Here is a 12,666-nt window from a genome sequence, read left to right on the forward strand (position 1 = left end):
AATTCCAAAATACATTTCTAATGACTACATACACCACAAAATACACCACAAAATACACAACAAATAATGAAATACATGATACTCAACAAAATACACCACTAATAACTACACGATAATTGACAAATTACACGACAAATTACATGACAAATGACAAAATACACGACAAAATGACATATGACCAAATACACGACAAAATACTCGACAAATAACAAAATACACGACAAAATACTCGACAAATGACAAAACACACAACAAAAAACTCAACAAATGACAAAATACCAGACAAAATACTCGACAAATGATAAAATGCACGACAAAATACTCGACAAATGATAAAATGCACGACAAAATACTCGACAAATGACAAAATACAAGACAAAATATTCGACAAATGACAAAATACAAGACAAAATATTCGACAAATGACAAAATACAAGACAAAATATTCGACAAATGACAAAATACACGACAAAATATTCGACAAATGACAAAATACACGGCAAAATACTCGACAAATGACAAAATACACGGCAAATGACCTAATACACAATAGAATACTCAAAAAATGACAAAATACACGACAAATGACCTAATACACGACAAAATATAACAAAATCACAATAAAAACAGGACAAATGACAAAATACACGACAAATTACATGACAATTGACAAAATGCACATCAAATTACATTACAATTGACAAAATACTCGACAAATGAAAAAATATTCGACAAATGACAAAATACACGACAAAATATTCGACAAATGACAAAATACACGGCAAAATACTCGACAAATGACAAAATACACGGCAAATGACCTAATACACAATAGAATACTCAAAAAATGACAAAATACACGACAAATGACCTAATACACGACAAAATATAACAAAATCACAATAAAAACAGGACAAATGACAAAATACACGACAAATTACATGACAATTGACAAAATGCACATCAAATTACATTACAATTGACAAAATACTCGACAAATGAAAAAATATTCGACAAATGACCAGATACTCGACAAAATACTCGACAAATGACCAGATACTCGACAAATGACCAAATACTTGACAAAATACTCAAAAAATGACAAAATACTCAAAAAATGACAAAATACTCGACAAAATATTCAAAAAACGACAAAATACTCGACAAAATCACAATAAAAACAGAACAAATGACATGACATTTGAAAAATGACATGACAATTGACAAAATACACTACTAATGACTTATACATGACAAAATATATGACATCATAAACACAGGACAAATGACAATACATGAGGAAAAACACGACAAATGACCAAATACACGACTAAAATACCGGAATAAATTACAAACTGCATAAACAAACGAATACATTGCATTCACGTTCTATAATTAGATATTACATTTCGGCATATTTTTGTATTTACGCCTTTATTTCTACATCTGGCGAATCAATCCTCCATATTGTAAAATTCTTTCATGTACGCGACAAACGTATACCATTGTGTTGTTTTATCGTGTACTACAAGACTTTTCACACTCTTTCACCTCTTCGACGTAGCATCCTTCCATCAGAGCGGATACACTTACCTCAAAGTTGCTCCGTGCGACAAAATACTCACAAAATTCAACAAGTACCTGAAAAAAAACGTACAAGTACGTCTAAAAAGTGAGCACCAGCAGCTTGATGGTAAGCAATATATCAGTCGAGTGCTAAATATCAGACATGGGGACTTGAGACTTAGTGACTTGGACTCGAGTCGACTCGAGTCGCTGTTTTTATGACTTGTGACTTGACTTGGACTTGGCAATCTAAGACTCGGGACTTGACTTGTGACTTGACTTGCCCAAGAAAAAAATACTTGGGACTTACTTGGGACTTGAAGGTGAAGACTTGAGACTTACTTGAGACTTGCACATGTGTGACTTGGTCCCATGTCTGCTAAATATGCTTCCATATTTAACGTTACTACAAAACCGGCTGCCGCGTCGTGCTTTCGGATTGTAACATTTTCTCGAAAAAAGCCAAAAGCGTCGTTTTTATTTTCCAAACGTCATTTATCCCTAAACAAAATGGCCGCTGCTTTTCTGGGCGATATCGATTTATTAAAAACATGACAAAGTTTTTTTGCGTGTGTTTCTCATTGTATAAACATACACAAATTTCATTTTCTAGATTTCTAGACGAATTTTACAATACACAAAGTACATTTTTTCCATAAAGGTGCAAAATCCTACTTCTATCCAGCAAAGATTTGAAACCCCAAAAGTGTTTATTTTTAAACAAAATATTCACGATTTGCATATGTGAGTCATGTTTAATGCCAGAGAATTATTTAATTGTGTGTCCGAATGAACTTTCGCCAATTATCAACCAATTGGAGAACTTTATTTTGAAAAGCAACAAGAGGAACTCCAACCAGTCAGGCGCTAACCTGCTTATTAGGGGTTCAGTGTCTTACCCAAAGACACTTCACCATGTAACACTGAGGAGCCAGGATTCGAACTGCGATCTCTTGATCCCGAGACGAGCCCTCTACCTCCTGAGCTACCGCCGCCCTGTTTAGGCGTAACACGCACCTGTCCATCTAGGTGTGACCCGTCTGGGGCGACGACACCCCATGGCATACAAACTAATGCCAGCTGCCATCAATCACGAAGAAAGAAATGCAATGGCGAAGCGGAGCCACCAGAGAGCATTCTTGGCGTCATTTCTAAGCAGACTTGTTGTGAAACATGGCGACAGTTTCAAGCATTTACAAGCACTTCACCCAACTTTAAATTCAAATCTTTTCACAGATTTTAAGCACCCGTACGAACCCTGTAGGGGTGTTCATGATACAAAAAGAAACGTGGTATTTTGGCAGCAATACCAGGTAACTGCACTCCATACCCTCACAATCTCAGGTGAGAATGAGTTCAACTGGCCGTATACATACAAACCCTAGGTGCAAATGTATTTGAAAGGGAAAGGGTATCTCAATTCTCCCCCTTCCCCGGATCTCACCTGTCGGCTGGAAAAAAAGAACCAGGGTGGCAGGGGAAAAGAGCGCTAGCTATTTTAGAGATATTTCATTGCGTGTCGGCACTACATATAGGAAAAAAGCCTAGAAACATGTTCTCGTTTGCATTTATAAGCACAATTTCTATTTTTTTCGTATAATTGTTTACAAAGAGACCATTTTCCTGGTTTAGAACCATAAAATTTAAGAACAATATTACTTTATAAATAAAAGCTTGAATTAAAAGTAACTGACGCTAAGTAGAAAACTCCAAATGCAATAGGACTAGTTCAAAGTATTTCATAGATTATATTGAGAAAAAAAAACATGGCAAGTACAGAAAAATGTGGCCAGACATTTGAATGATGGCCATGTGCGCAATAAAAAATGTTTTTTATGGGAGGACACATCAAAACAGGATGAAAAAGGGGAGGGAAATTTTATAACCACCTTCTTTCACAGGCATTCAGGTAGGTCACCCTAGATGTGGAAAATGCCCCAAAAAAGCTGACTCAGCACGTTTTGTTGATTTAGCATTGGTTCCCAGAAAGACATTCCACTCTCCCAGGTCTAAGTAACATTGAATAACACCATATTTTACAGGCAGTCAGGTAGGTTACCCTAGATGTGAAAAATGCCCCCAAAAAAGCTGACTCGGCACATTTTGTTGACTCAGCATTTGTTCCCAGAAAGACATTCCACTCTCCCAGGCCTAAGTAACATTGAATAACAACACCATCTTTTACAGGCAGTCAGGTTGATTACTCTAGATGTGGAAAAATGCCCCCAAAAAAGCTGACTCAGCACATTTTGTTGACTCAGCATTTGTTCCCAGAAAGACATTCCACTCTCCCAGGCCTAAGTAACATTGAATAACAACACCATCTTTTACAGGCAGTCAGGTAAGTTACCCCAGAAGTGAAAAATACGCTGATTTGGCATTTTTGGTTTTGCTGATTAAGCGGCTTGGCCAAAAATGGAAATGCCACCCCAAAATGGGATTGCGTCTCCACCTGGCCTTTGCCCCTTTGGACAATGGGGACAAAGAAGGCCGTGAACCTTGGCTCCTCGGTGAGGAGGCCTGGCACACCCAGCTACGAGGCTGGTTTAATAATTAAGTTTCTTTAAGTATTATGTTATATGAGTTACTAGCAGTACAATTGTAGGTTTGAAATTAATTTGTTTTCCAATTTCCCTTTTGTGGGGTAAGGTATTCTTTTCATTTTGATTTTGAATCTAAAAAAAAATGGAATTAGGGGTAAGCTCTTAAAAGCTTCGGCTTCAGACAACTTCCTTTGTGCACATGTTTTATGTATTATAGTGTAGTACAGTGGAACCTCGCTAGAGCGATCGGAGAAGAAGGGTCTTAGTCAGGGAGGTGACCAAGAACCCGATGGTCACTCTGTCAGAGCTCCAGCGTTCCTCTGTGGAGAGAGGAGAGCCTTCCAGAAGGACAACCATCTCTGCAGCAATCCACCAATTAGGCCTGTATGGTAGAGTGGCCAGACAAAAGCCACTCCTTAGTAAAAGGAACATGGAAGCCCGTCTGGAATTTGCCAAAAAGCCCCTGATTGACTCTCAGATAGATAGATAGATAGATACTTTGTTCATCCCCGAAGGGAAATTCACATTTCCAGCAGCATCCCTGAGCGACCATGAGAAACAAAATTCTCTGGTCTGATGAGACAAAGATTGAACTCTTTGGTGTGAATGCCAGGCGCCATGTTTGGAGGAAAACAGGCACCGCTCATCACCAGGCCAATACCATCCCTACAGTGAAGCATGGTGGTGGCAGCATCATGCTGCGGGGATATTTTTCAGCAGCAGGAACTGGCAGACTAGTCAGGATAGAAGGAAAAATGAATGCAGCAATATATATAGATATCCTGGATGAAAACCTGCTCCAGAGCGCTATTGACCTCAGGCTGGGGCGAAGGTTCATTTTTCAGCAGGACAACGACCCAAAGTACACAGCCAAGATCTCAAAAGATTGGCTTCAGAACCACTCCGTGAATGTCCTGGAGTGGCCCAGCCAGAGTCCAGACTTGAATCCGATCGAACATCTCTGGAGAGATCTGAAAATGGCTGTGCATAAACGTCTCCCATCCAACCTGATTGAGCTTGAGACTTATTGCAAATCTCCAGTGCATGCAATAGTGCGTTCTATTTGAGAAGGGACTGCACAATACACAAAGAGGTAAGTATTAGTTTCAGGAGCGAGCAGCAGCAAGTCAACTGCAGGAGAGAGAGTGGGAAAGGTGAGAGGAGAGAGAGTGGGAAAGGTGAGATGGCACAACATTCATTTAGACAGGTAACTTAAAATTAGTTTTACCTGGTTATATCAGTATCAGAAATTATTTTTCCCCCCATTTTATTAACACTCCACTTATTGAAACATGAATATTTTGTTTGTTTGTTTGTTTGTACATGATTCAATTGTTTGTTTGTTTGTTTGTACATGATTCAAATTGAATCTTTTCTTCCGGCGCCGTCACGAATGGCAGCCACTCCAGCAGCTCCCGTGTTATTTTCGATTGTTCTCAGCTCAGGGATGCTGCTGGAAATGTGAATTTCCCTTCGGGGATGAACAAAGTATCTATCTATCTATCTAGTTCGCGGTTCCACTTTTGCGGGTTCAGAGCTTTGCGGGTCTAAAAAAATAGACCTTACCTTCTCAATAAAAGCATTTATTGACTTGACGCCATTGAGCGCGAGCTTATTTCAACTGAGGACACGGTGTGGACACTCTTATTGTGAAGGGGAGGGGGAGGCCCTGACACAATGCTTAGTCATGGTGAGTTACGCTTCGCTCACCCCCTCCTCCCACCTCACCCCCTTCTTATGTGGCGCTCAGTTTATCAAGGAGGAACTCGGCGACGTAAGTATATTCTCCTGTCACATTTCATCTCAAGTTTGACTTTATGATACCAAAAGCGAGCGGTCGTTTGTACTACCTAAACACGGCTAATCGTGTGTGGTTTCGTGTATTTGTTGTAAAAGCCGTACGATGCCGCTAGCTAAAGTATGTTGTTATTGTCAGTGTTTGATAAGGTTGTTTTGCATTGTGCCTATAAAAGGCCACAAACAAACGTTTTCAAATGTATTTTTCTCGAACAGGATCCACAAAATATTCACAACATGCGCAGAAGCCCATTTCGGGGACAAAGTCGAGCAGAATCCTGTGAGTATAATGTGTGTAAATGAGCTACTTAGCATACTTCCTGCATGTATTAGCAGATATGCACAATCAGTGAGCTACAGCAGGCAGCATGAGAATGAATGAAAGGTGAAAATTGAGAGTGATTCTGAGAGCGGCCCGTGCAGCACGAATGGCCATCTGCAGATTAAAGCAGATTAACATAATCCGCAGCAAATCCGGGGCCTGCCACTCGCGTGCAAGGTTACGCAATGGTTTTAGGATTGTTTTAGTAGTATCTCGGGATAATTTTGATTGTAAAAGTAAAATGATGCGTTTGGGTCACTGAAGTGCTGTATAGGAATTCTTCTATGTGCTTTTTAGCACTCGATTTCGGTTGCACCACTTGAGGGGTCTCCAACCCTCTCAAGCCGAGAGCTATTTTTGCTACTTTTTAGCTTAAAGGGTTCCCAGTTAGATTTGGGGGCCATACTAGTACATAAAAACGAGAGAACAAAAGAGAGAGGGTGAGAGAAGAAGAGAGAGAGAAAACCAAAGGGAGAGAGAAAAGAGGAAAAAAACTTATCCTGTACGACTTACTAGAGAGAGCGAAAACAAGAGAAAGAACTAAAGAATGAGAAAGAGGCAACTAGAGAATGAGAGGAAGAGAAGGAGAGGTGTAGAAAAAAAATGAAAGGTAGTGAGGGAAGAGGAAATAACAAGTGAGAGGGAGGAAGAAAAAGAGGGGTGTGAGACAAGGGGAAAACGAGAGAGAATGAGAAAGAGGCAACTGGAGAATGAGGAAGAGAACGAGAGATGAAGAGGAAATAACAAGTGAGAGGGAGGAAGAAAGAGAGAATGAGAAAGAGGCAACTAGGGAATGAGAGGAAGAGAACGCGAGATGTAGAAAAAAATGAAAAAGGTAGAAAGAGTGAGGGAAGAGGAAATAACAAGTGAGAGTGAGGAAGAAAGAGGGGTGTGAGACGAGGGGAGAACAAGAGAGAGAATGAGAAAGAGGCAACTAGGGAATGAGAGGAAGAGAACGCGAGATGTAGAAAAAAATGAAAAAGGTAGAAAGAGTGAGGGAAGAGGAAATAACAAGTGAGAGTGAGGAAGAAAGAGAGGGGTGTGAGACGAGGGGAGAACAAGAGAGAGAATGAGAGGAAGAGAACGTGATGTAGAAAAAAATGAAAAAGGTAGAAAGCGTGAGGGAAGAGGAAATAACAAGTGAGAGTGAGGAAGAAAGAGAGGGGTGTGAGACGAGGGGAGAACAAGAGAGAGAATGAGAGGAAGAGAACGTGATGTAGAAAAAAATGAAAAAGGTAGAAAGAGTGAGGGAAGAGGAAATAACAAGTGAGAGTGAGGAAGAAAGAGAGGGGTGTGAGACGAGGGGAGAACAAGAGAGAGAATGAGAAAGAGGCAACTAGAGAATGAGAGGAAGAGAACGTGATGTAGAAAAAAATGAAAAAGGTAGAAAGAGTGAGGGAAGAGGAAATAACAAGTGAGAGTGAGGAAGAGAGGGGTGTGAGACGAGGGGAGAACAAGAGAGAATGAGAAAGAGGCAACTAGAGAATGAGAGGAAGAGAACGTGATGTAGAAAAAAATGAAAAAGGTAGAAAGAGTGAGGGAAGAGGAAATAACAAGTGAGAGGGAGGAAGAAAGAGAAAGAGAGAGAATGAGAAAGAGGCAACTAGAGAATGAGAGGAAGAGAACGCGAGATGTAGAAAAAAATGAAAAAGGTAGAAAGAGTGAGGGAAGAGGAAATAACAAGTGAGAGGGAGGAAGAAAGAGAGAGAATGAGAAAGAGGCAACTAGAGAATGAGAGGAAGAGAACGCGAGATGTAGAAAAAAATGAAAAAGGTAGAAAGTGTGAGGGAAGAGGAAATAACAAGTGAGAGGGAGGAAGAAAGGGGGGTGTGAGACAAGGGGAAAACGAGAGAGAATGAGAGAGGCAACTAGAGAATGAGAGGAAGAGAACGTGAGATGTAGAAAAAAATGAAAAAGGTAGAAAGTGTGAGGGAAGAGGAAATAACAAGTGAGAGGGAGGAAGAAAGGGGGGTGTGATACAAGGGGAGAACAAGAGAGCAAATGAGAGGAGGCAGATGGAGAAAGAACGGATGAGAAGGTAGAGAGGGGAAGAAGAAATAACGAGAGGGGGAGACGAGAAAGAGGAGTGGGAAAAAAAGGAAGAACAAGGGTGAGACAGAAAAAAAGGAAGAGAAATGAAGAAAAAGAACAAAAAGAGAAGGAAGAAAACAAAAGAGAAACGTAGTGAGAAAGAGTGCAGGAAAGAAAGAGGAGAGATTTAAGTAGAAGGTAGGGTTAATTTGACTCAGCCGACCACTAAAATGATCATATACACCTTAACTCATTTCATTTTAGCTGTGAGCTAGCTAGTAAAAAAACTCACGGAGGCTGGACTAGTTGGTTGGAGAGAAAGAGAGAGAAAAGGAGGAACGAGTAAGAGAAATTGAGGGAGCACAACAGAGTGTGAAAGAACATTAGAAAGAGAAAGGGAGAAAAAAGATGGAAAAAGAACAAAAGACACAGAGGGAGATAGAAAAAAAGAAAGTGATAAGAGTGAAAAAAGGTAAGAGTGAAAGACAAAGAGGAAACCAGAAAATAAGGAAACGAGAGAGAGAGAGAAAAAAAGTTACACATATAGGGAGAGTAAAAAAAGAGGGAGAGAGAAAGAAATACCACTGCAGTTGCTCGGCACGTGGTGCCTGGTTTGGGTGACATCAAGTGGACATATTTAAAACTGCAGCTCATTTTTCTCTTGCGCTTCTCTTACTGTTGTCTCGCAGGCCGGATTAAAACCCTCGCCTGTTCGGAGCCCGTGCACCACACAATTTAGTGACATCTAGTGGTCAATATTATATTACAATTTTCCTTACACTGTATAAGGGCAATCATAATTTAGGAGCTGCAAAATGATACCACACATGAGGTAAACCTTTTATTAATTTACATAAATTATTACAAAAAAATATACATATATATAAAGAAGAGCATGTTATTTTTGAACTAAAATAAATCAAACATGGCCGCCCCCTGCAGCGAGGCGGCTATACTTTGACTGGTCCGAGCCGCGACGGTCTCCAAAAGCAGGCCGGTGCCCACGACCCACAATGCCGAGCTCTTTCTGCAGTTTAACATCACTGTCGGAAAACAAAAAGGGGAAAAAAACTCATTATTCCCTAATACAGGGCAGTCAGACTCAAAAAACGGACTCTTCGATAAATGGTAGGGCCTGCCCCATAAATCAAAATCGACTTGATATCGCCTAGTGTGTCATCGCAAGACACTGCTGTTTTTTTCAAGGTTTACAGTTTACGGATGGAGTGTTTGGCTAGCTCGACTTGCGCAATATGCGAGTGCATGGGCGTAACCAGCCTGTTAAGCCCATTCTCTCTCCCTCTTGCCCTTTTATCTATCTCTCCCTTGTTCGCTCTATTTAACACTCTATTTTACTCCCCTCTCCCTTTGGTTATCTCTCTTTCTTGTTCTCTCTAGTTTTTTCTTTTGTTCTCACTCTTTTGTTCTCTCTCCTCTTTGGTTTTTTTCTCTCTCTCATTCTCCCCCTTTCTCTAGTTCTCACTCTTGTTCTTCCTCTCCCTTTGGTTTTCTCTCTCTTGTTCTGTCTCTTTGTCTATCTCCCTCTCTCATGTTCTCACTTTTTTGTTCTCCTTTTGGTTTTCTCTCTCTCTCTCTTGTTCTCTCTAGTTTTTTCTTTTGTTCTCACTCTTTTGTTCTCTCTCCTCTTTGGTTTTTTTCTCTCTCTCTCTTTCTCCCCCTTTCTCTAGTTCTCACTCTTGTTCTCCCTCTCCCTTTGGTTTGCTCTCTCTCTCTCTTGTTCTATCTCCCTCTCTCATGTTCTCACTTTTGTTCTCCTTTCGGTTTTCTCTCTCTCTCTCTCTCTCTCTCTCTCTTGTTCTCTCTAGTTTTTTCTTTTGTTCTCACTCTATTGTTCTCTCTCCTTTGGTTTTTTTCTCTCTCATTCTCCCCCTTTCTCTAGTTCTCTTCCTCACTTTTGTTCTCCCTCTCCCTTTGGTTTTCTCTCTCTCTCTCATTCTCCCGTTTGTTCTCCCCCTTCTCTAGTTCTCACTCTTGTTCTCCTTCTCCTTTGGTTTGCTCTCTTTCACTCTCTCTCTCTTGTTCTCCCTGTCCCTTTGGTTTTCTGTTTTTCTTGTTCTCTCGTTCTTCCTCACTTTTGTTCTCCCTGTCCCTTTGGTTTTCTCTCTCCCTCTTGTTCTGTCTCTTTTGTTCTCCCTCTGGTTTGCTCTCTCTCTTCTTCTCCATCTCCTTTTGGTTTTCTCACCCTTTCTCATTCTCTCGTTCTTTCTCACTTTTGTTCTCCCAGTCCCTTTGGCTTTCTCTCTAGTTCTGTCTCTTTTGGTCTATCTCCCTCTCTCATGTTCTCACTCTCTTGTTCTGCCTCTCCCTTTGTTTTTTTTCTCTCTCTCATTCTCGTTCTTTTGTTCTCTCTCCCCATTTGGTTGCCTCTCTCTCATTCTCTCTTTTGTTCTCGCCCTTTCTGTAGTTCTCACTTTCTTTTGTTCTCCCTCCCCCTTTGGTTTGCTCTCTCTTGTTCTCCCTGTCCCTTTGGTTGGCTCTCTCTGTCATGTTCTCTACCTTTGTTTTTCTCCCTCCCTTTGGTTCTTGTTCTCTACCTTTATCTCTTTCTCTCATTCTCTTCCTACCTTTTGGTTCTCTCTTGTTCTCTCCCTATGGTTCTCTCTCTCCCTTTGGTTCTCTCTCTTGTTCTGTACCTTTGGTTCTCTCTCTCTTGTTCTCTTTCTCATCTCTTCTCTCTCTTCCTTTGGTTCTCTCACCCTCTCTCTGATTTTTATGTACTAGTATGGCCGCCAAGCTCAGGTGAGTTTGACACCCCTGCCTTCGTGCGTCGGTATTATTTCGACTTTGCATTCGTGACAATCGAATTTTATCCTGGAGCCGTACGGGGCTCGCCGGCCACAGGTTCCCGACCCCCCAACGCGTCACGATGCGTTCACTGACCTCGGACCGCCTGCGTGTTGGAGGTGAGCACAAAGACTTTGATGAATCCGAGGCAGAGCGGCAGGAAGTCGTGTTCCCAGATGACGGCGGGCACCAGGAGGATTTTCCCGTAGCAGGATAAGAGAAGAGCCCGCAGAAGGAGATGGAGGTCCGCTCCGCCGTAGCCGCCGATCCGGGTTGACATCCCTGCCGCCATCAACACGCCCCCGCAGAAGGCCAACAGCTCTGAACACAAAAAATGCTTCCTGTCGATTTCACCATTACAGTGGAACCTCGCTAGTTCGCGGGTTCAAAAAATAGACCTTACCTTCTCAATAAAAGCATTTATTGACTTGACGCCATTGAGCACGAGCTTATGTCAACTGAGGACACTCTTATTGTGAAGGGGAGGGGGAGGCCCTGACAATGCTTAGTCATGGTGATTACCGCTTCGCTCACTCCTTTAACTCCTCCCACCTCACCCCCTTCTTATGTGGCGCTGTTTATCATGTAGAAACTCGGCGACGTAAGTAAGTATATTCTCTTCCGTCACATTTCATCTCAAGTTTGACTTTATTATACCAAAAGCGAGCGGTCGTTTGTACTACCTTCTATATGGTGTACTGTATACAGGGGGGTATACTGTATACGTTTTTAAGCATTTTTGAAGGGGCGCCGCTACTTCGCCGATTTTCAGTTTTCGCGGGTGGTCTCGGTCCCCATTAACCGCGATAACCGAGGGATTACTGTATAACCGATGTGCTTTTATTTTGAAACGCCACTTCTACTTCCTGAGTTGGACCGTGGTTTGAGGCCCCAGTCTTAATAGGAAAGGTAAAGGGACAGTGTGTAATAGGGGTGGGACGATACGCTCCGACCAGGATTCGATTGCATCACCATACTAAAGTGCCGATTCCATTTATATCACGATTGTCGATAATTGCGATCCTAAAATGTTGGCGATTCGAGGAGAATCATGTTCCTGATATATTATTTTGCTTTCAATCTGAAAATTAAAAAAATACCATCAAAATAATACAAAAATACACTACTACAGTAATACTATAATACAAAGATACCACCACAGAAATACTACAACTGAAACACTAAAAAAATACAACCACAGTACTAAAACAAAAATACCAAAGTAATACAACAAAAATACCACGATGGAAATACTTCAAAAATTAGTCCTACAACAGAAATACAACCCAAAATACCACTGTGGAAATACTACAGAAAAACTAGTGAAATACTAAAATACTACTGTGGAAATACTTCAAAAATACTCCAACATAAATACAACCTAAAATACCACTATGGAAATACAACAGAAAAACTAGTGAAATACTACTATGGAAATACTTCAAAAATACTACATAAATTAAACCCAAAATACCACTATGGAAATTCTTATATAGGAATAATACAACTGAAATACTACTAACAACCCCTACAGTAATATTCTAAAAATGCTACTTTGGAAATACTAAAGCAATACTACTATCAGAATACTTAAACAATACT

At 40.8% G+C, this 12,666-nt stretch overlaps 1 protein-coding gene and 1 long non-coding RNA gene across 2 annotated transcripts in view; both read right to left on the bottom strand.

Annotated features, from left to right (window-relative positions):
• Positions 1 to 12,666, bottom strand: part of LOC148346230 (uncharacterized) — a 145,123-nt gene that overhangs the window by 50,270 nt on the left and 82,187 nt on the right. The window lies entirely within an intron of this gene.
• The window catches only part of arv1 (ARV1 fatty acid homeostasis modulator), a 31,444-nt gene continuing 27,865 nt past the window's right edge, over positions 9,088 to 12,666 (bottom strand). The window contains exons 6-7 of the mRNA XM_088324792.1: positions 11,161 to 11,385; positions 9,088 to 9,302 (exon numbers count right to left, since the gene is read on the bottom strand). Of these exons, the coding sequence (XP_088180918.1) occupies positions 9,169 to 9,302; positions 11,161 to 11,385 (359 nt within the window). The 3' untranslated portion in view covers positions 9,088 to 9,168. The remainder of the gene's footprint in view (positions 9,303 to 11,160; positions 11,386 to 12,666) is intronic.

This window comes from Urocampus carinirostris, chromosome 20 (assembly GCF_059441175.1).
Source record: "Urocampus carinirostris isolate Australia breed hairy pipefish chromosome 20, RoL_Ucar_1.0, whole genome shotgun sequence".
Classification (NCBI taxonomy): domain Eukaryota; kingdom Metazoa; phylum Chordata; class Actinopteri; order Syngnathiformes; family Syngnathidae; genus Urocampus; species Urocampus carinirostris.